General features: G+C 36.6%; 1 protein-coding gene and 1 long non-coding RNA gene across 2 annotated transcripts in view; one reads left to right on the top strand and one right to left on the bottom strand.

Annotated features, from left to right (window-relative positions):
• Positions 1-25973, bottom strand: part of LOC138175055 (uncharacterized) — a 121423-nt gene that overhangs the window by 92659 nt on the left and 2791 nt on the right. The gene's annotated exons all lie outside the window — the stretch shown is intronic.
• TMPRSS11D (transmembrane serine protease 11D) overlaps positions 20847-25973 on the top strand; it is a 65227-nt gene continuing 60100 nt past the window's right edge. The window contains exon 1 of the mRNA XM_069105332.1: positions 20847-20994. Within this exon, the coding sequence (XP_068961433.1) occupies positions 20987-20994 (8 nt within the window). The 5' untranslated portion in view covers positions 20847-20986. The remainder of the gene's footprint in view (positions 20995-25973) is intronic.

Here is a 25973-nt window from a genome sequence, read left to right as displayed (position 1 = left end):
AGGATTTGCAATTTAAGGTGAGATCCTCCTACAAATGCTTTGTATTTGCAGATGACTTTCTATCAATTTGCTTTAAGTGTGAGATACTGCAAATCCTCTTCAGGGAAACTCACAGCAATGGGAAAGTGATTGATCAAATCATTCACAAGTAAAAACAAAGTAGATGAAATATATGTTGTTCATGCTATGGTGTGCAGCTGTACAGCACCATTGAATTTGTACTTCAATACATATAGTTGAACTCAACAGGTTTGCTGTCTTTATATTTCAGAATCTGAGCAATAAATATTCTCATAGTGAGGAGAGTGAGAGCAAGCAGGATGGGAAGGGAAAGTGAGAGTAAGGGAAAGAAGGAAGAGAGTTACTTATCGGGCATAGTATGTACCAAATACTGTGATGGGTATGTATGCTAAGAATAAAAATGCAAGCCAATTATGTAATTCCTACCTACAAAGAGTTTACATTCTACTAGAGAAAGACAACACATAAAGGAGAACTGGGGTGGGGAGTGGGTGGGGTACCTGATTGAAAGGAGAGAAGGAAGTAAAGCCTTTTTTGAGTCAATCTAGTTGGAAGTGAAATAGGTATGGCCAGGGTTACTTAAGAAATGCCTCCAGAGTCACCAGTCAGGAATCAGGACCCAAGAAGGGAGGTTTCTCCAGGATAGGAAAGCAAATGGTAAGGAGGCAAGAAATCCAGAGAGTGTATTGAGCTGCAAGAGGAATGATCACAGATAGGACACCTCAGAAAATAGTATAAAGATAACTAGCTATATTGTGGACAGGAAATGCAAAATGAATAAGCTGGGACCATAACTTCAGTTGTAGGAGAAGACTGGATAGATCAGTTTGGATATTTCATCATGCTCTCAATCCCAAACTTACCACTACAATAAGAGTACCTCTTCAATACAAATATTTTCCTAGGGATTCTCATATGGTTGTGAATCATGAAACACCATGATCACAGTATAATAAAAATTTTACATTAACGCAAAAGCAAATAGAAAGACACATGATGGGTGTAAGATACAGCATATTACCAACATTTAAAAGAGAGCATAAAAGATTTTTACCACTAAATCTTAAATGCCATCCATCATCAAGGACATATTTAACTAGAAAAGAAGCTTGATGATTCATGTAGGGAGGAGAGACAATAGATGCATGGACTACTACTATACTCATATCCTTGAGTTAGCACAAAAATTTTATGGAAGACTTATAGAAAGACATGATCAAGATTCACATAAGTCAAGAATATGTGGAGAAGTTCCAATCTGTATTGGGAGAGGGAGGACTCAGACCTAGCTAAAATCCCACCTTCTACAGGAAGCCTTGCCCAATCCTTCTTAATTCTAGTGCCTTCCTTCTGTTGATTTTCCTATTTAACCTGTATATAGCTTGTTTATCCATAGTCTTTCACATGTTGTCTTCCGCCATTAGATCGCAAGATCCTCAAGGGATGTATTTTGCCTTTCTCTCTATCCCCAGCGCTTAGCCTAGTGTCTGGTACATGCCTTCCACTTAATAAATGTTTATCAGCTGACTAAAATTAAGGACCCACCAGGCTCAAATTGTCACTCATTGTTAGAACAGTTAAACTATAATATCAAACACAGGGTTTAGTGAACATTTCGATACCTTTGTCACTAATTCCTACAACTTATCAATTGCAGCTTAATTTAACCCTGTTTTTACCCCTTCCCTTAAACAGAATGCTCTTGTCCTAACTCACTCTGAAATCTTATTGATAAGAGTCACAAACACTTCCCTGAAGTTTGCCCACCACCTTCAAGGTTTTGCTCCGAATGCTTCCGGTCTGCTTTCCTCCACTGTTAATGGCTCTTTTCCTTCTTGGCCACAGGCAGAGGTAGCCTTCTACTTAGGTTGTTACAGCTAAAAAGAAGAGTTTTCATCCACCTTCTTAGTACTTAGCAAGTCTCTACCCTTCCCTCTGACTCCTCTGTATCCTTTTCTCTCAAGTAGTCAAATCAGAAAGAAAAAATATCCAGAAACACCAACATGGCTTGTTCATGGATTCCTTTTTACAACTCACTCATAACCTTAAAGATTACTCTTCTGAAACACTAATACTCGTACAAGTATGAAAAAAAGAAAAAAATAACAGTTGACCTGAATAAAAGACAGCTTTAACCATAAACAGGCCTTACTATTAAAAGAATAGGAATTTTTTCATTTAAAAACGTTTTCTATCATATTAAACACCTAATATAGTTTTAATATCTTAAAACTGTGTTAAGGCTTTTGGAACAGAGGCGGCCAGGTGGCTCAGCGAGTAAGAGCACCGGCCCCAGTGTCGGGATGACCTGGGGATCAAATCCGGGCTCAGATACTTAGCACCACACCCATAAATAACTGGCCGTGTAACCTTGAGCAAGTTACTTAACTCCAATTGCTTAAAAAAAAAAAAGACTTTTGGAACAACCTGCATAATTAATGTTTCTCTGCTAGGGAATAAAATTAAACAAATCCAAGTTGCTTAATTTATAAATCATAGGACCTAGAAGAGAGTACTTTGCTCCTGTCACCTGGGAAGTTACAAGAATAAAATGTCCCCTTGACCCTTCACCTTTTTGCCTTGAAAACTGGAACTGAGTAATACCGATCATTTAAATGTAATTGCGTTCCTAAGAATTTCCTAGTTCTTATTATCACAACTTGGTTTTCATTACAGAACTCCTGAGAACTTATCCTCTCAAAGGTAAAAGAACCTACATGTGCAAAAATATTTATAGCAGCTTTTTGTGGTGACCAAGAATTGGAAATTGAGGTGATGCCTATCAATTGGAGAATGATTCAACAAGTTATGGTATATGAATTTAATGGAATACTATTGTTCTATAAGAAATGATGAGCAGGCTGATATCAGAAAAACCTGGAAAGACTTGCTTCAATTGATGATGAGTGAAATGAGCAGAACCTGGAGAACACTGTACATAATAACAGCAACATTGTGCAGTGACCAACTTTGATAGTCTTAGCTCTTCTTCTTTTTTTTTTTTTACTTAGCTTTTCTCAGCAATGAAATGATCTAAGACAATTTATAAAATATTCGTGATGGAAAATGCTATCCACATCCAGAGAAAGAACATGGAGTCTGAATGAAGATAAAAGCATACTATTTTCTCTTTTGTTTTTTCTTTCTTGTGGTTTTTTCCCTTATGTTCTGATTCTTCTTTAATAATATGACTAATGTGAAAATATGTTTAATATGATTGTACATGTATAGCCTATATCAAAATGCATGCTGTCTTGGGGAGGGAGACAGGCAGGGAGGAGGGGAAATTTACAACTCAAAACCGTATAAAAGTGAACATTGACAACTAAAAATAAATAAATATATATATTTTTTAAAAGACTATAACTTATAAAAGAGTTGCCAAAGTGGTAAAGGTTCCTCACTATGATCCAAATCAAAGACTAGACAAAAAGATATAATAAAACTTAAAACAAACAAAAGAACTTGTCCTCTCAAAAAGTCAGTGTCTATGTTAGAACAAGACATTTTAAAATCTTACAGGATTTTAAAATATACAATTCATAAGGATTTCAATATAAATATTACTCCCCAGATCTCAAGCATTGTGTTTTCTGCTTGTTTCTGTAGGCATCATTTGTAAGGTATCTTGCAATGGCATCTGTGTAAATATCACACCATGCTAGGCCACCCCTCTCCATTAGTGAGATTATAGAATGACCAACTACCTCAGCATCTACCTCAGCAACTAAGTAGGGAATCACTGATTGCCTGGGTTAGTTGGCCCAGCTAAGGGAACACTCAGTTACTTTACCTATCCTGACAGAACAAATTGACAACTGGAATTTCTTTGTGAAGTCCAAGCTCACCCAGACACAAAAGACAGCTCTGGGCAGGGTACACAGACTGACAGGTAGGTAGGGATGGGGCAAGGTGATGAATCAGGCACTGTAAGCAAGGAAGTCATTTAGACACACAGGAATAATACATCCTGCAAGTCACTGACAGAAACAATCAGTCCAAAATTCATTGTGACAGCTGTGAAAAATACCCAAGCAGGGAGATGGGGTGGACACAGATAACGTAGAGATAACATCTAGCAGAGAAGAGAACTCCCTGCTGGCTCTTTGTAATACCTGGAAAGCCTTAGACTTTAGTCAGCACATTCCAAATGCTTGTCCCATAAATATTATAAATTCAACTTGTCCAAAATATGACTCATTATCTTTCTCCCCAAACACCCCACCTATTTTTCTGATTTCCCTATTTCTGTCAGGGGCAGCTAGATGATGAAGTGGTTAGAATGCTGCGTTTGAAGTCAGGAAGATATGGGTTCAAATACTGGCCTCAGACACTACATAAAATGGGGATAATAATAGCACCTCCTTTCAGGGTTATTGGGCAGATCAAATGAGATAACATTTGTAAAGCACCTAGCACAGTGCTTAGCACATAGTAGGTCTTTAATAAATGTTTTCTTCCTTCCTTCTTTCCTTGCTTCCTTCCAGTAAAGGGCAGCACTACCCTTCTAGTTGTCCAGATTCGCAATTTTGGAGTCATGCTAGGCTCTTCACTCTCTCCCATTTCTCCCACACACAGACATACCCAAACAGTTGCCAACTACTGTTCATATCCATCCCTTTCTCTCCACTCATATGGCTACCATCCTAATCCGGGCCCTCATCATCTCTGAATCATACCTGAAGCATTGAAATGGCCTTCTAGCTGGACTCCCTGCCACACGTCTTTTCCCTATTCCTTCCATTATCCATACAATCGCCAGATTTATTTGGCGATCAAATCTGACCATTTCCATCCCCTGGCCAAGAAGCTCCAGGATAAATGTATACTATTCTGTTTGACATTTCAAGCTATTTGCAAATGGGTTCCATTTTATGTTTCTAGATTTATTACAGATTACTGCATGCACTCTGTAGTTCAGCTAACCTGACCTCACTGTTGCTTGTTACCCCAGTCCTCCATTCTCTCCACCTTTTCATAGACTTCCCAATTCCTTGGAATTTTTTCCCTCCTCACTTAAGTCTCTTAGAATTCCTATCATCCTTCAAGGTTTTGCTCAAGTGTGTACTTCCCTCCAAGTTATTAGCATCTCTTCCTACCCCCATATTATTTTGTATTTACTCTATATGTAGGGTATCCTAAAAATCTTTGTGCAGTATAAGCTTTAATAGATTAATATTTTTTGAGTGTTTTTACTTTTTATTGATTTCTTTTGTATAGTAAAGCTTCATAGCATACATATATATGTGCATATATATATTTTTGTACTGAACATTAAAACTCCATATTCCAAACAAGTTTGCATCAAAACACATGGAGAAGAGTTATGTAAGCAGTGTAAAAGCAACTTACTTTGCCCCATTAATGTAATTCCCAGACATTAAATCAATGTCTGTCTTCAAGAAAAAGCTGGTAAATATTTTCCATTTATGACAAAGAAATCAGTAGACCTGCATCAGTGCATGGCAGCTCAGTTAAAAGAAGAACTAACTGAGTCTAAGAAGGTCCTTGAAGATGTGACAGGTCATAGCTTAATATTAATTATTATTAAACTGGTAATAAACTACATTAAGCCTTTTGGAACAGCTTATATTTTCTATGTTCATGTTCATAGGCTCATAGACTGAAAGCTGCAAGCAATCTCTGAGGCCACATCGTCTACTCTCCTTCCTCCATTTTGTGAAGGAATAAAATGAGGCTGAGGCAAGATTTCCCCAACATCACACAGGTGGTTGGCACAGTGGATAAAGCACTGGGCCTGAAATCAGAAAGACATCATCCTGAGCTCAGATCTGGTCTCAGTTGCTTACTATCCATGTTCCCTTGGACAAGTTACTTAACCCTGTTTGCCTCAGCTTCCTAATCTATAAAATGAGCTGAAGAAGGAAATGGCAAAGCACTCCAGTATGTTTGCCAAGAAAATCCCAAATGGAGTTGCAAAGATTTATACATGATTGAACAACAGCAGAGCTCTAACTCTAAATTCAATATTCTGTCTTTTCATCGCAGCAGAACTTAATTGCTCTGAGAGCAGAGTTCATTTTGGGTTTCTATTATTATCATTGTATCTCTAGTTCCTAGCACAGTGACTAGCACACAGTAAATATGTATTTTTTTTAATTTTATGTTTATTTTTAGTTTACATCATTCATTTCCACAAGATTTTGAGTTACAAATTTTCTCCCCATCTTTCCTCTATCCACCACCCCAGAACAACGGTCCCACTGAATACCCCCTCCCCCAATCTGCTCTCTCCTATATCTTTCTCCATTTCCCCTCCAACTTTCTAGTAGGGCAAGATGGATCTCCATACCCCAGTGCCTGTATATCTTATTTCCCAGTGCATGTAAAAATATCTATCTATACACATATATATGTATATAATTTTTTTTAAAAAACCTTTCATTTTAAAACTTTTAATTCCAGATTCTTTCCCTTCTTCCTTTATCAACCACCCTTACTGGGAAGATAAGCAATTCAATATAGGTTGTACATGTGCAGCTATACAAAACATTTCCATAGTGGATATATTATGAAAGACTGATGATATTTCCCTCCAACCTATACCACCCCCTACATGTTCTACTTTCTACATTGACCCTGTCCCTTTTCAAAAGTGTGTGCTTCTAACTACCCTCTCCCCCAATCTGCCCTTCCTTCTATCATCCCCCCTCTTATCCCCTTCCCTTACTTTCCTGTAGGGTAAGATACCCAATTTAGTGTGTATATTATTCCTTCCTTAAGCCATATTCAGTGAGAGTAAGGGTGACCCATTCCCTTTTGCCTTCCTGTTCTTCCCTTCTATTGTAACAGTTTTCCCTTGCCTCTTTTATATGAGATAATTTACCCTATTCTGTCTCTCCCTATCTCCTCTTATTATGTTCCTCTCTCACCTCTTAATTTTATTTTTTAAATATCATCCCTTCCTATTCAATTGGTCCTGTGTCCTCTGTCTATGTATACCTGTACACATATATACACACATTCACATATGTATTCATATGCCCATATACCCTCCTATATAGACGTATATATGTATGTATACATACATATATATATATACATTTATATTCTCTTCAACTATTCTGATACTGAGAAAAGTTTCATAAGTTACAATTATGGGTTTTACATGTAGGAATGTAAGTTCAACTTTGATAAGTTCCTTATGATTTCTTTTCCCTGTTTACCTTCTCATGCTTCTCTTGCTTCTTGTATCTGAATGACAAATTTTCTACTCAACTCTGGTTTTTTTTATCAAGAATGCTTGAAAGTCCTCTATTACACTGAATGACCATATTTTCCCCTGAAACATGATACTCAGTTTTGCTGGGTAGGTGTATCTTGGTTTTAATCCTTTGTCCTCTGAAATATCATATTCCAAGCCCTTTGATCCCTCAATGTAGAAGCTTCCAGATTCGGTGTTATCCTGATTGTGTTTCCACAATATTCAAATTGTTTCCTCTTGGCTGCTTGTAACATTTTCTCCTTGATCTAGGAACTCAGGAACCTGGCTATCATATTCCTAGGAGTTTTCTTTTTGGGATCTTTTTCAAGAGGTGATTGGTGAATTCTTTCAATTTCTATTTTGCCCTCTGGTTCTAAAATATCAGGGCAATTTTCCTTGAGAATTTCTTGAAGGATGATTTCTAGTTTCTTTTTTTGATCATAGCTTTCAGGTAGTCCAATAATTTTTACATTATCTCTCTTGGATCTATTTTGCAGGTCAGTGGTTTTTCCAATGAGATATTTCACATTGCCTTCTATTTTTTCATTTGTTTGGTTCTGTTTAATAGTATCTTGATTTCTCATAAAGTCATTAGCTTCCATTTGCTCCAATTTAATTCTGAAGGAATTATTCTCTTCAGTGAGCTTTTGAAATTCTTTTTCCATCTGAAAATATGGCTTTTTAAGGTATTCTTCTCCTCATTGGCTTTTTGGGCTTCTTTTGCCATTTGAATTAGTCTGTTTTTTAAGGTGTTATTTTCTTCAGTCAGGTTGTTGACTCTCTCTTTTTTTTTTTTTTTTGGTCTTTATTAATTTGTTTGTTTACTTTGAGTTTACAAGCTTCATTTCCCCAGTTCTTTGAGCTTCAGATTTTCTTCCTTTCCCACCTTCTCCTCTCCCCTCCCCCCCACTGGCATACAATCAGGTATAGGATTTGCAGACACTTTCACATTGATCAGGTTATAAAGAAAGATAGTATCAGATGGAATGAACAATGGGAATGAGGAAACCAAACCAAACAAGAAAAAGAAAGAACAGGTAATTTGCTTCAATCTGCATTCAAACTCTGTTCTTTCTAGTTCTTTTTCTGAATGAAGACATCTCTCTCCATCATGAGTCTTTTGGAGTTTACTTATAGCCCTGCATTTCTGAGAAGAGTCCAGTGTATCAAAGTTGGTCATCACACATACATTGTATCTGTAATTGTGTACAAATTTTTCCTGGTTCTGCTCTTCTCACTCAGCATCAGTTTGTATAAGCCTCTCCAGGTAGATATGAAATCCATCTGCTCTTCGTTTCTTATGGTGCAATAGTATTCCATTACATTCATGTGCCATAACTTGTTTAGCCATTCCCCAATTGATGGGCATCCCCTTAATTTCCAATTCTTTGCCACCACAAAAAGAACTGCTATAAATATTTTTGTACATATGGGTCTTTCTTCTGTTTCTATGATCTCTTTGGGATACAACCCTAGAAGTGGTATTGCTGGGTCAAAGGATATGAAATTACTTATAGCCCTTTAGGCATAGTTCCAGATTGCTCTCCAGAATGGGTGGATCAGTTCACGACTCCACCAGCAATGTATTAGTGTTCCAATTTTTCCACATCCTCTCCATCATTTATCATTTTCCTGTTTTGTCATCTTAGCCAATCTGACTGGTGACATGTGGCACCTCAGAGTTGTTTTGATTTGCATTTCTCTAATCAATAGTGATTTAGAGCTTTTTTTCATATGCTTATAGATATCTTTAATTTCTTCCCCTGAGAACTGCCTGTTCATATCCTTTGACCATTTATCAATTGGGGAATGACTTGTATTCTTACAGATTTGACTCAATTCTCTGTATATTTTAGAAATGAGGCCTTTATCAGAGACATTGGTTGTAAAAATTCTTTCCCAATTTCCCACTTCCCTCTTAATCTTGGTTACATTGGCTTTGTTTGTACAGAAGATTTTCAGTTTCATGTAATCAAAGTTTTCCATTTTGCATTTTATAATGCTCTCTAATTCTTGTTTGGTCATGAAATCTTCCCCTTTCCATAAATCTGATAGGTAAACTATTCCTTGCTTTCTCATATTACTTACAGTATCATCCTTTATACCTAGATCGTGCACCCATTTAGACTTAATTTTATTAAGTATACGGTGCTAGATAATGGTCTATGCCCAGTTTTTGCCATACTATATTCCAGTTTTTCCAACAGTTTTTGTCAAATAGTGAGTTCTTATCCCAAAACTGGGGTCTTTGTGTTTTTCAAAGAGTATATTATTATAGTCATTGACTGCTGAGTCTCTATACCCAGTCTATTCCATTGATCCACTGCTCTATTCCTCAGCCAGTACCAAGTAGTTTTGATGACTGTTGCTTTATAATACAGATTAAAATCTGGTATAGCTAGGCCACCTTCCCTAGCATTACTTTTCATTAATTGCCTTGATATTTTGGTCCTTTTGTTCTTCCAAATGAATTTTGTTACTATTTTTTCTTGTTCTATAAAGTAATTTTTTGGTAAATTGATTGGTATGGCACTAAATATGTAATTTAATTTAGGTAAGATTGTAATTTTTATTATATTAGCTAGACCCAGCCATGAGCAGTTAATGTTTTTCCAATTAGTTAGAACTGACTTTATTTGTGTGAAAAGTGTTTTGTAGTTGTATTCATATAGGTCCTGGGTTTGTTTTGGCAGGTAGATTCCCAAATATTTTATAATGTCTACAGTAACTTTAAATGGGATTTCTCTTTTTATCTCTTGCTGTTGGATTTCATTAGAAATATACAGGAATGTCAAGGATTTATGTGGGTTTATTTTATATCCTGCAACTTTGCCAAATTTATTTATTGTATTGACTCTCTTTTCATGATTTTCTTGTATTATTCTCATTTTTCTTCCCAGTTTTTCCTCCACTTCTCTTACTTGGTTTTCAAGATCCTTCCTAAGCTTCTCTATGGCCTGTAACCAATTCATATTTTTCTTTGGAAGCTTTTTGTGCAGGATTCTTACTTTGTTGTCTTCCTCCCATTCCATGCTTTGATCCTTTGGGCCCCAAAAAGGAATCTAAGGTTTGACTGCTGTATTTGCTTTGCTTCCTTTACTTGCTCATGTTGCCACTCAATTACTTGACTTTTGAGCTTTTTGCCACAGTAGAACTCTGCTTCCAGAGTGGAAAGCTTTGTCCCAGATTGCTGGGGTTTTTGCAGCTGCCAGACTTATTAGTTGGGTGCCCTCTCTGAAGCCTCCACAGGCTCTGGCACCTGGTCACATGCCCCAGGACCCCCACCCAAGACAGCAATCTAGATCCAAGCAGGTTAAAGCAAGACTGATTACCCCTCAGACTGGCCACTTGGTCCCCCTATGATCTGTGGGCCAGGAGCTCTGAAGCAGCCATGTGGAGGCAGTTACACAACTGCAGTGCCTCTGCAGCTTCTCTCCTTCTCGCCCCAGGGGGCAGAAGCCAGACCCCACTCTTGGTCCCCCTGTACCCACAAAGTCCACACTGACCTTTTACTTTGGCTTTGGAATTTATGGGTTGATAATTCTGGAAACCACCACAGCTGCTGGTGACCCACTCTCCCAAAGTCCCACTCTAGCCTCTGCTGATTGGGGCCACCCTGGGGCTAAAACCATGGGCTCACATGAGGCTGGTCTCTGCTCCCAGTACTTTGCAATGGACCCTTCCTGCTGGCTTTCTGGGCTGCCTTCAGTGGGAGATTTGTTTCTTTCCATCACTTTGTGGGTTCTATAGCTCTAAAGTCTGTTTAGTCATATTTTATAGGTTTTTGAGGGGGTTATGGGGGGAGTACATGGAGTTTTCCTGCTTCTATGCTGCCATCTTAGCTCTACTTTCCCACACAGTAAATATTTAATACTTGTTGAATGAATTAGTAAATTGGCACAGCTGATCCTGAGTCCCAAGGACTAGGCCCAACCTAGGAAACTCAAGCAAGCTCATTGGACATTCTTCCTTCTATATCAGCATTTAAAAGAGCAGCAGTGTTTGAAGGAGGCAGACCATTCATCCAGGAAAAGTAGCCATGCTTGCCTGTCTATCTATTCTATGAACACAGGGTATCCTTGTTTCATTTTTATTGGTATATACTAAGGTGTCTTTTTAAAATGTATTTTACCTCATCTTATATTGATTCCTAATATTTAGTCTTATGATGAGGTCATCTGGCATAGAACATGCTCTCTACCCTCAAAAGCTTAAAATCTAAGAAGTTCCTTTTTCCTCTACTACTCCAACATTATAATTTAGGGGTTCTTAACTTTGGTTCCATAAATTTATTATTTAATATTTTGATAATTGTGTTTTAATATAATTATTTTCCTTTGTAATGCAATTTTTTTATTTTATGAATTTAAAAGCATCTTTCTGAAACGGAATCCATAGCCTTTTCTATACTGCCAGAGGAGTTCATGACATAGCTCTTTTCTCTTTTCATCTTTTTGTTGACTTTCTTCCAGTTGCATCCTTCATTATCCTTGGGATGACTTTACCTAGGTTTCTCACCAAGTTGTATTTGCACTTCTTTTTTTATTGCTCTTATCTGTTTTATGATCAGTGTTCTTGAAACATGATAAGGTCTTAATCTTCCCTTACCTTCCCTTTCTACTTCCCTTGATCTCCCTTTCTCATTTGGCATGGAAGTATAGGGGCTATTCATTCTGGTAGTCCCAGTATCATTTCAAATGGCATAGAATTTTAACCTATTCTGTGTCCCACTTGGGCCAATTCACCCTTCCTTAGGCAATAGGGTACTTCCCCTTAAGCCCCCATCCCTAGAGTTCTCATCATGTTAAAGTAAATTGTGGTGTGAATGCTTGATTGACTTAGTCCATGGCTCTCAGAACTCCTTAACTCCAGTCTCTACCAAAGTAAAATTATTTATATCACTCTCATAAATAATAAGATGTCACTATAATTAATTCTATTTGCTATTTTTTTGTAGACCCCAGAACACTGACATCATGTCATAAATAATGGTCATTATCATCAACACTCAAAAATAGAAAGCAATCAATAGGCAAGCTATAAATCACAGACATCATACTGGAAAATGCAGATTACTTATGAGAAAACATATCCAAGGCTTACACTTAGTCATACCATAACCATAAGGAGAAACTACTTCATAATAAACCATCATGACTTATGCATGTTGTCTTGGCAAGTTTACATGCAAAAAACAAGTGATGCCATTTCCATAGATTTTCCTTCAATTTCCGGATGCAGGACAAACAGGTTAAAAAAAACAACAGGGGGCATCTAGGTAGCACAGTGAGTAGAGCACTGGCCACTAGTCAGGAGGACCTGAGTTCAAATCCAGCTTCAGACACTTAACACTTACTAGCCATGTGTCTTTGGGCAAGTCACTTAACCCCAATTGACTTGCCTTGCTCTTCAAAGAAAGCAAAAACAACAACAGGCACTTGTGTCAATGAACAGAAATTAAAATGATCAAGAAAAATCTATTGTTCAAGACTAGGAAGAAAGCTAAGTTACAGTGCTGAACCTCTAAAGTAACTGCGTGTTGGGAAAACTACAAATACTATTTTCTTGACCATAGACATAAACCACAGATTTTCCTTCCAAGGATAAAATAATCATTGCTTGTTATTTGCAGTGATAAAAATCACAAATTTTCCTCCCATTTTCATTCAATAAGTCAACAAACATTTATTAAGCACCTATTTTGTGAGGAACTATTCTAGGGACAAAAATACATAGTCTCTGTTCACTAGGAGCTTGAAATCTCATAGGAGATATGTTGTTTTTTGTCTTTCATTTTCTAAAAGAACCAATGACATCACTGGGAGATGTCTCAACTCATACATGAATTGGATGTAAGTGAGGCAGAGCTGCACAAAGGCAACAGTCTCACTCTCTCTTCCAGAATCATCAAAGTCCAGTGGCAAGACAAAAGTTAGGATGATTGGTGATGCCCTGGGAAGCCATGGATGACCTTAACATCTTTGATATCTGTCCAAGCTCCAAGCATTCCACAGTGCCTGCTTCAGCCACCTTCATAACCATCAGAGCAAATTATCCTCATTCCACTAAGGGAAATCTTCAGATGCTTAGGGTAGACATCACCTTAATTCACTAATAGTTTTGTGGCCCTTGGTTACCCTCAACCATCTGCTGAGAAAGTTTGCTGGGTGGTGTGGCCACTGTGCATGCTACAGTTTCTTGGGGCTACAGGTGAGAGTTGAGTGCCAGGTTAGCACCAATGGTAGATAAGCAGCCCTAGAAAGGTCTTGGCAAGCCCTCACAGCAGAGGTGCTAGTCCTTCTTGAACACTCATTCACCTCAGTAGGAGATATGACACATTAACAAATAACTGTAATATGAAATGAAATGTGCTACATACTTGAGAGGTCCCTAAAAAAAAGATCAGTGTGTGTGTGTGTGTGTGTGTGTGTGTGTGTGTGTGTGTGTGTGAGCAATAGGATAAGAGAAGATTAGAGGGACTTTGGGTGGGGTGGGGGAAGCAACACAAATCATAGAAGAAAGGAGGGCATGAATGAGTTTTGATATTTTGGTGGAAAGATCATCAATGCTATTGATATCATAGATTCTCTGAAATTATGAACCCTTCAAGGTATCCATCTTTTAGCCAATACAATATATTGAAGTACTACAGAATGTGATATACATATATTTCTGTTGTAGTAACAGTTTCTTAAATGGTTTCAGAACCATCACTTTTTTTCTAGAAGATACGGAAGTGGAGGAGGAGCTAAAAATAGTTCTTAGGTAGTTCATGCTATTCTTAGATACACTATTTGCAAACTCCTGTCATTCTTATTTATTGTCCTCCTTATAAGCCAAATACAAGGCCACATATTGTCTTTTCACTATTTTAGGGTGTTTTAGGGGAAACACCAATAATTGACTTTGCCAGATCTTTAAAGAGGTTGGATGCCCATGGAGAAAATTTTATATTTATGAGTATTCATTCTATTTATTTAGTCTAATTTTTCCCCCATACTGAGAGAAAGAAGGATTGAGATTTTTAGCGACAATATGTATTTGTTCAGGGAATAGGAAGAATAATTCCATATAATATGTAAGAGAAGAGTGACATAGTTTGACCCAGTTAGGAGAAAAGGAAAATATTCAACAGAGACAGAAGTTACTCTTCTTTAAAACAAAGATTTTCTTTTGGTCTCTTGTTTGGGTTGGGGGTGGAATGATGGGGAATTGACTTGAAAGCTTTGAAATATATGGAGGAAAGGGACCAGGTAAGGAGAGGAAGGTAAGGGAAGTAAGAAGATGCCAAATCATAGACTACTTTAGAACAGAATAAAGCTCTTATTTTTTATTGTACTTATATTAAACTTTAGAAATTAGCCAACCCCCTTTAAACAAAATGTAGTATTCTGCTCACTTTTATTTGCCACAGAGCTGGAACCTAAAAAATAAAGTGAATCAGTTTTTTTAAAAAAGCATCCTTTTTCCATTTTTAAGTTGAGCTCTAATATAGAAGCATTTCCACCATTGTTACAAGTCTTCAAGAAGCTTTAACTTGATCAGTAAATTTTTAAAATTCTTCTGTCAAAATTAGAAGGTTATACCACTACTTCACCTTCCTAAGTCATAGGTTTGATTTTTTTTTTCTGACATGGTGATGAGCTGTACCAAGTGATTCATACCTACAGTCTGGTCTGTCTTCCTGCTGACTAATGATTCATGGCTTTTCAGAAAGCTTGCCCAGGATTAGGAGTACTTTGCTGTAGTGAACTCATATTCTTCACTCAGGCAGGAAATAGAACTAATTCCAGCAGTTCTTAAATTGTTTGACTTCTTTGCCATTTTGGATAGATTATTTGCCTCCTCTCATCTCTCCTTAGGAAGCTACCCTACTCTATCTTTCTAGGTCATGTAAACTTGAGTGTAGGAACTTGCATCTGGAAAAAAGAAGTTACTCCCCATCCTACACCTTCACAGATTGGATGATAAGAGCTCTGATATTTCAATTATGATGTTTTCCCATTTCCTTCTGTTTTTAATAGTTCCATCCAATGAATTAATACCAATCCTCCTAACCCTCACCTAATTTATTGATTGATTTTTGTAATTTCTTCAGTAAGAATGAATAACTCTTCCACAGCACATGTTTCACAAAAAATATTTTGGTTTCTAAAACATAATTCCAGGGCCTTACCTTCCTTACTATGTCAAGCACATAGTAGGCACATTGCATACACTGAAACTTGGACAATATCTATATGTTATTCCCCTAATATCTGCCAGGTGTTGAGTGTTATTCTGTTAAAATTTTGTTTGGAATATTACATTTAATGTATTAAATTCTCATTCAAAAATATTTACTAAGCACCTATTCTGTAAAAAGTACTGTTCTAGATATCGTCCTTGCCAACAAGGAATTTATAATCCAGGACTAGATGCCTCTAAATTTAATACAAAGTTGAATGGGAAAAGGAGAAGGGCATAAAGAAAGAAAGCAAGGATTATTGCTTTGAGCTGGGCCTGACTCAATCCAGGGCCTTGGTAATTCTAGTGCAATATGAGAACAAAATGATACAAAAATAGGTCATTCAACAGTTAAAAAGAGAAGGATTTTCAACAAAGATAGGCATTGAGGATACCTGGACACCTCATTCAGTTGAGGGAAGCTCCATTGTTTGAGTGGTCCATGGTGATTCATTAGCCAATCATCAGAGGCCCAGGCTGAAGATCCTAAAGGTTGTTTTGTACTCAGGTAATAAGGAAGTGATTATCAACACTCTGAGCCAATTAAGTCTTTATGAATGGTATCAATACCTTTTAAAGAAAAACTAGCCTAACTTCCATGGGAGGAAGGGTGAGGATACTGCTCTTATTACTTGAGAAATGTTCAAGAAAAGCTAAGGCATGAGTCTTACCCATAAAGAGTTCGCAATCTAATGAAGAAAAGACATATATACATGAATAACTATGAACAAGGCAATATACTTGATAAAGCACATACGTGTAAAAGCAGCTGGAATTGGGATTCAGAGTACCTGGGTTTAAGTCTCAAATGGTAAACTTACTATCTGTATAATTTTTGGCAATCTAGTACTATAGGAAGAGCCCTAACTTGAGTCAGAAGACCTGGGTTCAAATCCTACCTCTTATTCTTAATATCTGTGTAACCTCAGTCAAGTCACTTATTTTCCCTAATTACCTTATCTGTAAACTAAGGGGATTGGATTAGATGGCTTTTGAGGTTCCCTTTAGCTCTAAACCTTTGATTTTGCTTTGCTATGACCTCTCTGATCCTCAAATTAAAGTGGATAGAGTGCTAGGCCAAGAGTCAGAAAGACTAATCTTTCTGAGTTCAAATTTGGCCTCAGACACTTACTAGCTATGTGACCCTGGGTAAATCACATAATACTATGTGCTCAGTCTCCTTATCTGTAAAATGAGAAGGAAATGGGAAACCACTCCAGTATCTTTTCCAAGAAATCCCCAAATGGTATCACGAAGTGTTGGACATAAATAATAGAAAAAACAACAACAAAAACGGGGACATGGGATCAGATCATCTCTAAAGCCCCTTCCAGTTCTGTATCCTATGATCTTATAGTCATACTTCAGGAATTCAGAATACAAAGAAGTCACTTAAAGCAGGGAGTGATGAGGGATTAAGGGATCAGGGAAGGGGCACAGCTCTGAATCTCTTTTTACTAATCATTTACATTTATTGAACACATGCTAAATTAGCCTCTGGTTGAAGATGTTCCATGAGGAAGAAATTTCTAACTCCTAAGGCAGTCTCTTCTTCTACTTTTGTATAGTACGATTTTTTGGAAAATTTTCCCTTATATCAAGTCAAAATTTACTTGTCTGAACTTCTACCCATCACTCCTACTTCTGTTCTCTGTGACTAAGTAGAACAATTCTATTCCTTCTTCCCAGAAATACCCTTCAAGTATTTGTAGAAAACTATCTTCTGAGAAAGGCAGAAATTAAGGCAGCAGACACCTCAAAGACCAAGGTCAGATAGCCTCCAAATGGAATAAAGTCCAGAAATACATTCAAAAAGCAAAAGATAGAAATGGCCAATTGTAAGAATAGGTCAGTAAAATAAACAAGTCATCAAGATAGAAAATAATGAGTAGACATCCAGTTGTAGGATCTAAGATTGGATCATCAAAGAAGATGGAGGCATGTGCAGACAGGCCAGAAGCCCATGAGAGGATAACTAAGAAAAGGCTTGTCTTGTCCTAAGAGCTGGAGAAAAAGACGAAATAGCAAATACGCTCACAGTCAATGAGATTAAAGGTAAAAAAGACAACTGTAAGGTCCTTATAGGATGTCTAAAACTCCAGGTGAGGAATTTTGGTGGGTTCAAAGAAGGAGGGGAGGGCAGAGGAGAAGACTTTTCTAAAGACAGCATTTAGCATAATGCCTAGTACATAGTAGGCACTTAATTGAAGTCTGGTGATTAATTGATTAAAGACAGACCATCAGATGCCGAGATCTAGGACTAAGAAGATTCTGAAAGAGGCTAGGTCACATAGTGGATAGAACACCGGCTTGTTGTTTGTCCTTCATTCTCAGAGAAGCATGACATCAGGAAGTAATGCCATGACTTGCAAGTGAACTAGATTTATGTGAGAGAGGGCTATGCAAAGCCACCAGTATTACTTTGTCTTCCTAGCCATCTGGGTCCAATGACAAGAAATAGATCAGGATGATTGGAGATGGCCTCACATGCAGTAGGAGACACTAAGGTCTTTTCAAGTTCTCACTTTGACTGAAGCAACACCCATTCAGTGATTAAGGATAGGAAAAAAATGAGCCAAGAATAGCCCCTTTCACCTAATTAAAAAAATTCCATCTGGGAAGGAAAGACCCTCTGGGTTTCCTGGCCAAAAGAGAAACAATCACTATTTCTATTCACTCCGAGTTATCAGGGCCCACCACTAAATAGGGCTTGAACTGGGACCTATTGTTGGCCAATCAATGAGAGCCAGAGTAAACTAGATTTAAGAAATGATCTTTAAGAAAGAAATCTATCTCATAAACCCTAAGATATCTTGCTAGGTTTCAGTCATCAACAATTTGCTTGACTCCATCCAGCCATCAGAGTCAGAGATAAAGATTTATCAGTTATGCTTCATTTGGACAGGAATTTGGCAGGGGGAAATGCTGTGTACAAAGAGTATCAAGTATGAGTTGTCTCCTCAGAGACCAAGATGGTATAGGAGAGATTGTTCCCCTTAGGTATTGTGGAAATATATTTATACTTTTGTCCTAGATAATTTGTCCTAGAGAGATAATTTTAAAATTATTGGACTACCTGAAAGCCATAATAAAAAAAAGAGTCTAGATACCATCTTTCAAGAAATTAATCAAGGAAAATTGCCCTGATATTCTAGAGCCAGAGACCAAATTGAAATTGAAATAATTCACCCATCACCTCTTGAAAAAGATCCCCCAAAGAAAGCTCCTAGGAATATTATAGCCAAATTCCAGAGTTCTCAGGTCAAGGGGAAAATATTGCAAGCAGTAAGGAAGAAACAATTTGGGTATTGTGGAAATATAATCAGGATAACACAAGACCTAGCAGCTTCAACATTAAGGGATCGAAGGGCTTGGAATATGATATTCTGGAGGTCAAAGGAGCTAGGACTAAAACAAAGAATCACCTACAAAGCAAAACTAAGTATAATTCTATGGGGGAAAATATGGTCATTCAATGAAATAGAGGACTTTCAAGCATTCTTGATGAAAAAATCTGAGCTGAACAGAAAATTTGACTTTCAAATACAAGAAGCAAGAGGAGGTAAACAGGAAAAAGAAATCATAAGGAACTTATTAAAGTTGAACTAGTTACATTCCTACATGGAAAAACTATAATTGTAACTCATAAGACTTTTCTCAGTATGATAGTTGAAGGGAATATATGTGCATATATATGTATACACACATATATATGTATGTATAGGAGCATGTATGTGTATATAAATATATATGTGAGTGTGGACAATTGTATGTTCATGTATACATAGACAGAGGGCACAGGATGAGTTGAATATGAAGAGGTGATATCTAAAAAATAAAATTAAGAGGTGGGAGAGGAATTTATTGTTAGAATAAGAAAGGGAGAGATAGATTAGAGTAAAGTATCTCGTAAAAGAGGCCAGAGAAAACTGTTACAAGGGAGAGGAAGAGCAGGAAGGAGAAAGGATATGGCACAACCTGATTCTCATTGAATTTGACATAAGGAGGGAATAATATACACACTCAACTGGGAGTCTTACCCTACAGGAAAATAGGGGGGTAGCAGATAAAAGGGGGGAGAATAGAAGGGAGGGCAGATTAAGGGAGAGGGTAGTTAGAAGCAAACATTTTTGAAAAGGGATAGGGTCAAAGGAGAAAATAGATTAAGTGGGGGGGGGTGGGATAGGATGGAGGGAAATATAGTTAGTCTTCCACAATATAACTATTATGGAAATGATTTGGGTAACTACACATGTACAATCTATACTGAATTGCTTATCTTCCCAGTGGGGGTGAGTGAGGAGGGAAGAAGGGGAAAAAAATCTGGAACTCAAAGTTTTAGAAAACAAATGTTTAAAAAAATTTTTTTTTACATGCAACTGGGAAATAAGATATACAGGTACTGGGTATAGAAACCCATCTTGCCCTATTAGAAAGTTAGGGGAATGAAGGGGGAGGATATAAGAAAGAACAGATTAGGGGAAGGGGTATTCAGTAAGCTTGCTATTTCGGGGTGTGGGGTAGGGGAAAGATGGGGAGAGACAAAATTGTAACTCAATATCTTTTAGAAATAAATGTTGAAAACTAAAAATAAATAAAGAAAAGAAATGAAAAATAAAGTAACAAATTATATGGATGACCAGTGATAATTTATAAGACTGACTTTACAACCTCATCCTTTAGTTTATTTTAACCCTTGTATGCTACCTTCCTAATGCTTGTTAGTTTTTTAAAATTCTTTTAAGACCTTTAAGATGAGTTCTGTGATTCCTAAAAACTTTTTTTATGTGTCCACATAGAAGAAGATGAGTAAAACTCAAGGGTGGTGGCAGTGGGAATATGATGGGAGAAGCCAGAAAGCTGAGTTGCAGGAGTTCCAGTGGAGGAAAAGTAGAAGCCAATAATTCCCCATGAAGAGGATAAAATCCTATAAGGCAGGAACCATGTATTAAATTGCTATAGTCCCACTTTCCAATGTCCAGAATAAGATGCAGAGGTGTTCAATAAACATATACTTTATGGAGAAATACATAACTTTTAATTCTGACTATGGAAGAGAAAGAATTAGGCAGTATCATTATCATCCTCTGATATTCTTTGTTTTGTTAAAATTCATTTCGGCATTAAATAGGGTGCCATAACAATGGGATAATGACCCATCAGCTCCTGAATCAGAAGCAGTTGTTCTTATAACATAATGAGGAACTGGAGTCTTTCCTCTGTGTTGACACCAGTTGTTTCATTTATTCATAATTGTGCAGAACAAGGAAATTCTTTCTTGTTTACGAAAGCCCTTATGTCTACTGAGTCCATTCACTAAGCCTTGCCATTGGTTAAAGTTGATACCTTTAGACTTGTTAAACAAGTTATGTTTTAATTGACTAAGATTTCCTCCTTTATCCCCAGCCAGCATACAGATCACAATTAATACAAGAGATGACATTCATTTGAAGAGAAATCTCAGAGCACTGGGTAGACTGAAGAAAGAATCTTCTTTTCATTCAGAAAAAAAGAATGTATAGGTAAGTTGAGTTCTACCTTTCAAACTTGGGGTGCTTTGCTTTCAAATATGCTGTGTATAATGTAAGGATATGCTTAAGAATTTTAGGCTTGCCTGCAAGATGCAAATATATATATGTAATTTTGCTAATTTTATGCCCAAATAATCCACATTGGTTGTTTGATATTTTGTAGACCTGGGTAACTGCATAAGGGTTTTCTCTTAAATTTCACCAACGTTAAATGGACAAATCTGACCACATATTTTGTCATTTTGGAGATAAAATGATAAATGAAGAGGTGTTTTTCAAGTGCCTATTTCACACACATAACTAATTTCTCCAAAAATCCAAATTCTTGAGTATCCAAATCAATGAGTTTGAAAAAAAATTGTTACATGTTTAAAATGTCAGATTTGGAGTTTAGTAGCTAGCATTACTATCTAGTAGCTAGCATTACTATCATCATTAGATTTTTACAAGATAACCATTGTTGAACTTTACTCCTTAGATCTCTACAAAAAAAGATTCCTCTTTAACTTAAAAGGAGGCATTTATAATGAAATCATTTCTCATATCAGGAAAATCCATGAAGAAAGAGATAGAAGGCAGGTAGCTCATTCTAAAGACTACACCTAGCACATTTCCTTTTACATAGTAGATGCTTATTTTTTTTTGTTAAATTGAATTGAATCCACAAGGAGATATTGTCCAAATACATATAACAATTTTTGCTTTAAAGAAAACTGTTGAATTCAGCATAAGAATCTGTCAACTTTTCATGAAACCTCATCAAAATACATAAAGAATTGTATGAAAAGTATTGGAAGATATAAAACATCAATTTGATATTGCATAGGGAATGTTTGGGTATGTAAATCTAGGTGTATGTGCCATTATTTGTTTTTCTTTTGGACCAAGTCAATTGTCCAATAGGGATGTTATGTTTAGCAAATGATCTACTAGTACATTTGTAGGTGTATTGAATCAGTTTCACTGCAAAAAAATCTTGCTGAGCAAAATCATTTTACATTGCTACCTTTATTTGGATTAATTCCAGTGATTGAATACCTCATTAGTAGCAAATGAAAAAAAAAATACATATTTTGATTATGTTTAGCGAAGGGGCCAAGCCACCGATATTTTCCAAAGGTGATCCTTATCTTACCACGTCAAGTAATACCTAAACATTTCCCCATCCCTTCACCCTTTCTATTTTTTTTGTAGGGTCCAAATGATTTATGACATTCCAAAAGGCCCCAGTTACTGCTATTTACACAATACCCAGGGATAACCATGGGCTCTGTACTCTTACTTGAACAGCTTGAGTTAGGAAAAGGAAACAGAATATTTTCCTGTTTTGCTGTGGTTGAGAATTTAGTTTGAGGAATGTTTCAAAGCAACTAAGCAAAATGCATTTTATATGTCAGACATAGACAAGTCTTGACAAGGCTGAGTATAGCACAATTATTTTTTCCATGTTCTTCCTCTCTATCTTCATGCATGGTATTTGTGAATAAAGTCAACTATGAGCTCAAAACAATAAGATACCCCGCCATCCAATGTCACAAACAAGAGGTAACCAAAATGTTTGGGAGGGTAAATATAAGTCATAACCTTAAAAAATCCATTCTCAGTTTCTACTTATTCATTCAAAGCCTGAGTTTCTGAATTTTTCCTTTTTAAAAACTGTGCACTGAAACTCCAATCAACAGATAGGTGTTTCATTTGTGCATAAAAATTAAGCAGATGGGAATGGATGTCTCTTTAGATCGAAACAAAGACTCTAGAACCATGAGATCTTGTATATTAGTGGTGCACATTAAAAAACCTTGGGATTCATATTCCCATACAACATTCTCTTTCTCTCCACCCGTCTTTTACTCTCCTCAACAAAAATATGTCTCTAATTTGTTGAGCTCTTTGTAACTGGAAATGAATTGGGGAGGGGTAGGCTACATTATTTGGAGAAGAAAGAGCAACTGCCAAAAATAGTCACGTGAAAGTTTTATTAATCAAGTGGTTCCCAACCTTTTTGAGGTAGGAGGACCCTTACTACCACATGAGTACTTGTACTATTTGAGGGAGGAGGTCCTGTATCTGGTATAAGAAATTACAGAAGGTCAAAGATCTTCCACCTATACAAATGGGCAATTCATCTCTAATTTATAGTTTCAGAAAGTTCTCTGGGATACTGAAAGTCTAAGTACCTTGTCTATAGTCACATAGCTAATATGTTTCAATAGATAGACTTGAACCCACAGCTTGATATATGGGCAGGGGGTGGGGGGGTGGGAGGGAGGAGGGTACAACTTGTTACCTAACTGAAAAAAAACTAAGCATTCATCAGGAGACACAATCATTGGGCAGACTTTTCAATCTGAATGTGAGAAGATTTCATGTGGAGTGTGGTAGAAGGGTTTTCTTTTTTTTAGCTGTTCAATTATTGCTACCTGAAATTGCCCAAGGTCACCCTTCCATCCCCTGCAACATATTAGCTTTTCCCTATTAACAAAGAAAAAAAATGTATGATGAGATAACGATCGTATGAATTCATTCGTGATTTTAAATGGTCGTATTACTTTTTTTTGCTATTATTGAAAGGCTGCTTGAGCCAGTGGATATAAGACAATTGGCCCCAAAAGGAAGCCTGGGATCAATTCCCACTCTGATACATGCTGAATGCATGATCCTAAGGAAGTTATTTAATCTCTCAGTGCTCTAGACAACTCTTTGGGATTCAGAGATGGTGCCAACCTACACTGGATGAGGGAGTTTCCTCATTTCTCTCTATTTAAATGAAACCACAGTTCCTACCCCTATACTCTTGAGTTTTATTAATCACAATACAATCTATATTCACTTAAAAAAGATCAATTAGCATTTGTATGATATATTATTCAATCTAGAGAGATGGCTATATTTACAGATGACACTGAACAATGCCGTGTTTTTTGTTGGAGTCAAAAATCAAGAGGCAGCATGGCACAGTGATTAAATGGTCAGCCATGGAGTCATAAAAACCTGGATTTAAGTCCTGCCTCTGACAATTCACTTGGCCTGTATGTCCCAGGCAGCTCCCTGGACTATATAAATTGCAGAACAAGTGTATTTTCATTGGTAGAGATTTTCTCACTCTATAAATGGAGGATGGGAAGAAAAGGGTAGAAGGAAAAGGGAATGGAATTAACATTGATATATTGCTTGCTATATGCCAAGCACTTTTAAAATATCTCATTTATCCTCACAAAACCCCTAGAAGGTAGATGCTATTATTATGCTCATTTGACAATTGAGGAAACTGAGGCAAACAGGGTTCAGTGACTTGCCCAGGATCACACAGTTATTAAGAGTCTGAGGCCATATCTGAACTCAGGTCTTCCTGACTCTGGGGTTCTACAAAGCCTTTAGCATCAATAAAGTCATATTTATTAAATAAAATAGCAAAATCATAATATCCATACTAAATATGGATTCACAGAACCCTTTTAACAATTCGGTGTACATTTAATAATCCACTGCTATAGTCATGATTTTAATGTCATGACCAACTCATTTTCTCAGCACCTTGGAGTTACCCTGGTCCTCTCTCCTGGCCCCTGACTTTATTTCTGTTCATTCTGCTCCTTTACTCTGCCCAAAGAAGAAATAAACGAAAGCCAGAATAAATTCATAGAATCTTCCAACTAAAATATAACTGAGATAATCCAACCTAACTACCAGAAGAAAAAACTGAGGAATGCAATTAGCTAGAGAGGTGATAAATTCAAAATATTGAGTTAGATATATATTTCTTGAAATGGACAATGGGGAAAATGTTTTGCCTAACTATATATGTTTATTATAAGTGTTTTTCTTTTTTTCATAAGGGTATAGGAGAGAGAAGAAAAATTTTCTAGTTAAAAAAGTGTTTTAAACTAAAATGAGGAAAGAATGAAAGTAACAATTCAGTTAAGGTGGAAGCAGAAGAGAAAGGAACAGGAAAGGATGAAAAACTATTACATGTTAACATCTGAAAATTGACTTTTTTTTAATTTAAAAAACTGGAAACATTTGGTAGTATTAAATCTCTTACCTGTTCTATTCAAAAGCTGTATCTTCTGAGTTTTAAAAAGTGTACTTGTAAGATGTTTATATTTTAATCCAGCAGTCTGATGTAATGGGGATGTCACCAGACTACAAATCAGAATACCTAGATTCTAACCCAGACTCTACCACTGGTAGTCCTTGAACAAGTAATCAAACCACTCTGAGACTCAATTTTCCTGTTGACCAAATGGAGGTCATAATACTTTTCCTTCTTGACACACAGAGTTGTCGTGAGCATCAAACTGGATACTTCATGGGATCATACCTTGAAAACTTATAAGGGATTCTTCTTATTATCATTATTTATCTTCAATAATAACAGTTAGCATTTATAGAATGCTTTAAGATTTGCAAAGCACTCGAAATGTCAACTCATTTGATCCTCACAACACCCTGTGAAGTGGAGACCATTACTATCCCCATTTTACAGATGAGAAAACATAAAGAGATTAAGTGGTTTACCTAGAGTCAAAAAGTTACTACGTGTCTGAGGCAGGATTCAAATTCAAGTCTTCTTAATTCTAAGTCCAATGCACTTTCCACTGAGTCCCACAGCTGCCCACAAACCCAACTACTGGGGTTTTTTTTGAGGTTTATAATGAAATTATTTTTTTTGTATATAGAACAAAAGTGAAGGAAAACAAGATTTTTTTTAAATGCCCTCATCTTCAATTCTTCTTAAAGTCAGATTTCCAAGACAACTCTTCCAGATTTCCAGGATTTTTTTACCCCACAAATGAAAATGTAAGAAAATTTAATTTAAGCATTCATATATTTCAGAATAACTGAAAAGTGAATTTCATTTTTCATCTCATGCTTAAATCTGAATTTGAGCAAAGTTTAAAAAAAAGAAAAAGAAAAAAACTTATGCAATATCCCAGCTCTGCCTGAGATGGTTGATTGCTTAAAGTGAC

This window comes from Petaurus breviceps, unplaced genomic scaffold, assembly GCF_028583685.1.
Source record: "Petaurus breviceps papuanus isolate PSGF00001 unplaced genomic scaffold, PetGlider_PUasm1.0 76, whole genome shotgun sequence".
Lineage (NCBI taxonomy): Eukaryota > Metazoa > Chordata > Mammalia > Diprotodontia > Petauridae > Petaurus > Petaurus breviceps.
The sequence above is the reverse complement of the archived record's forward strand: the minus strand, read 5'-3'. Positions and strand labels throughout refer to the sequence as shown.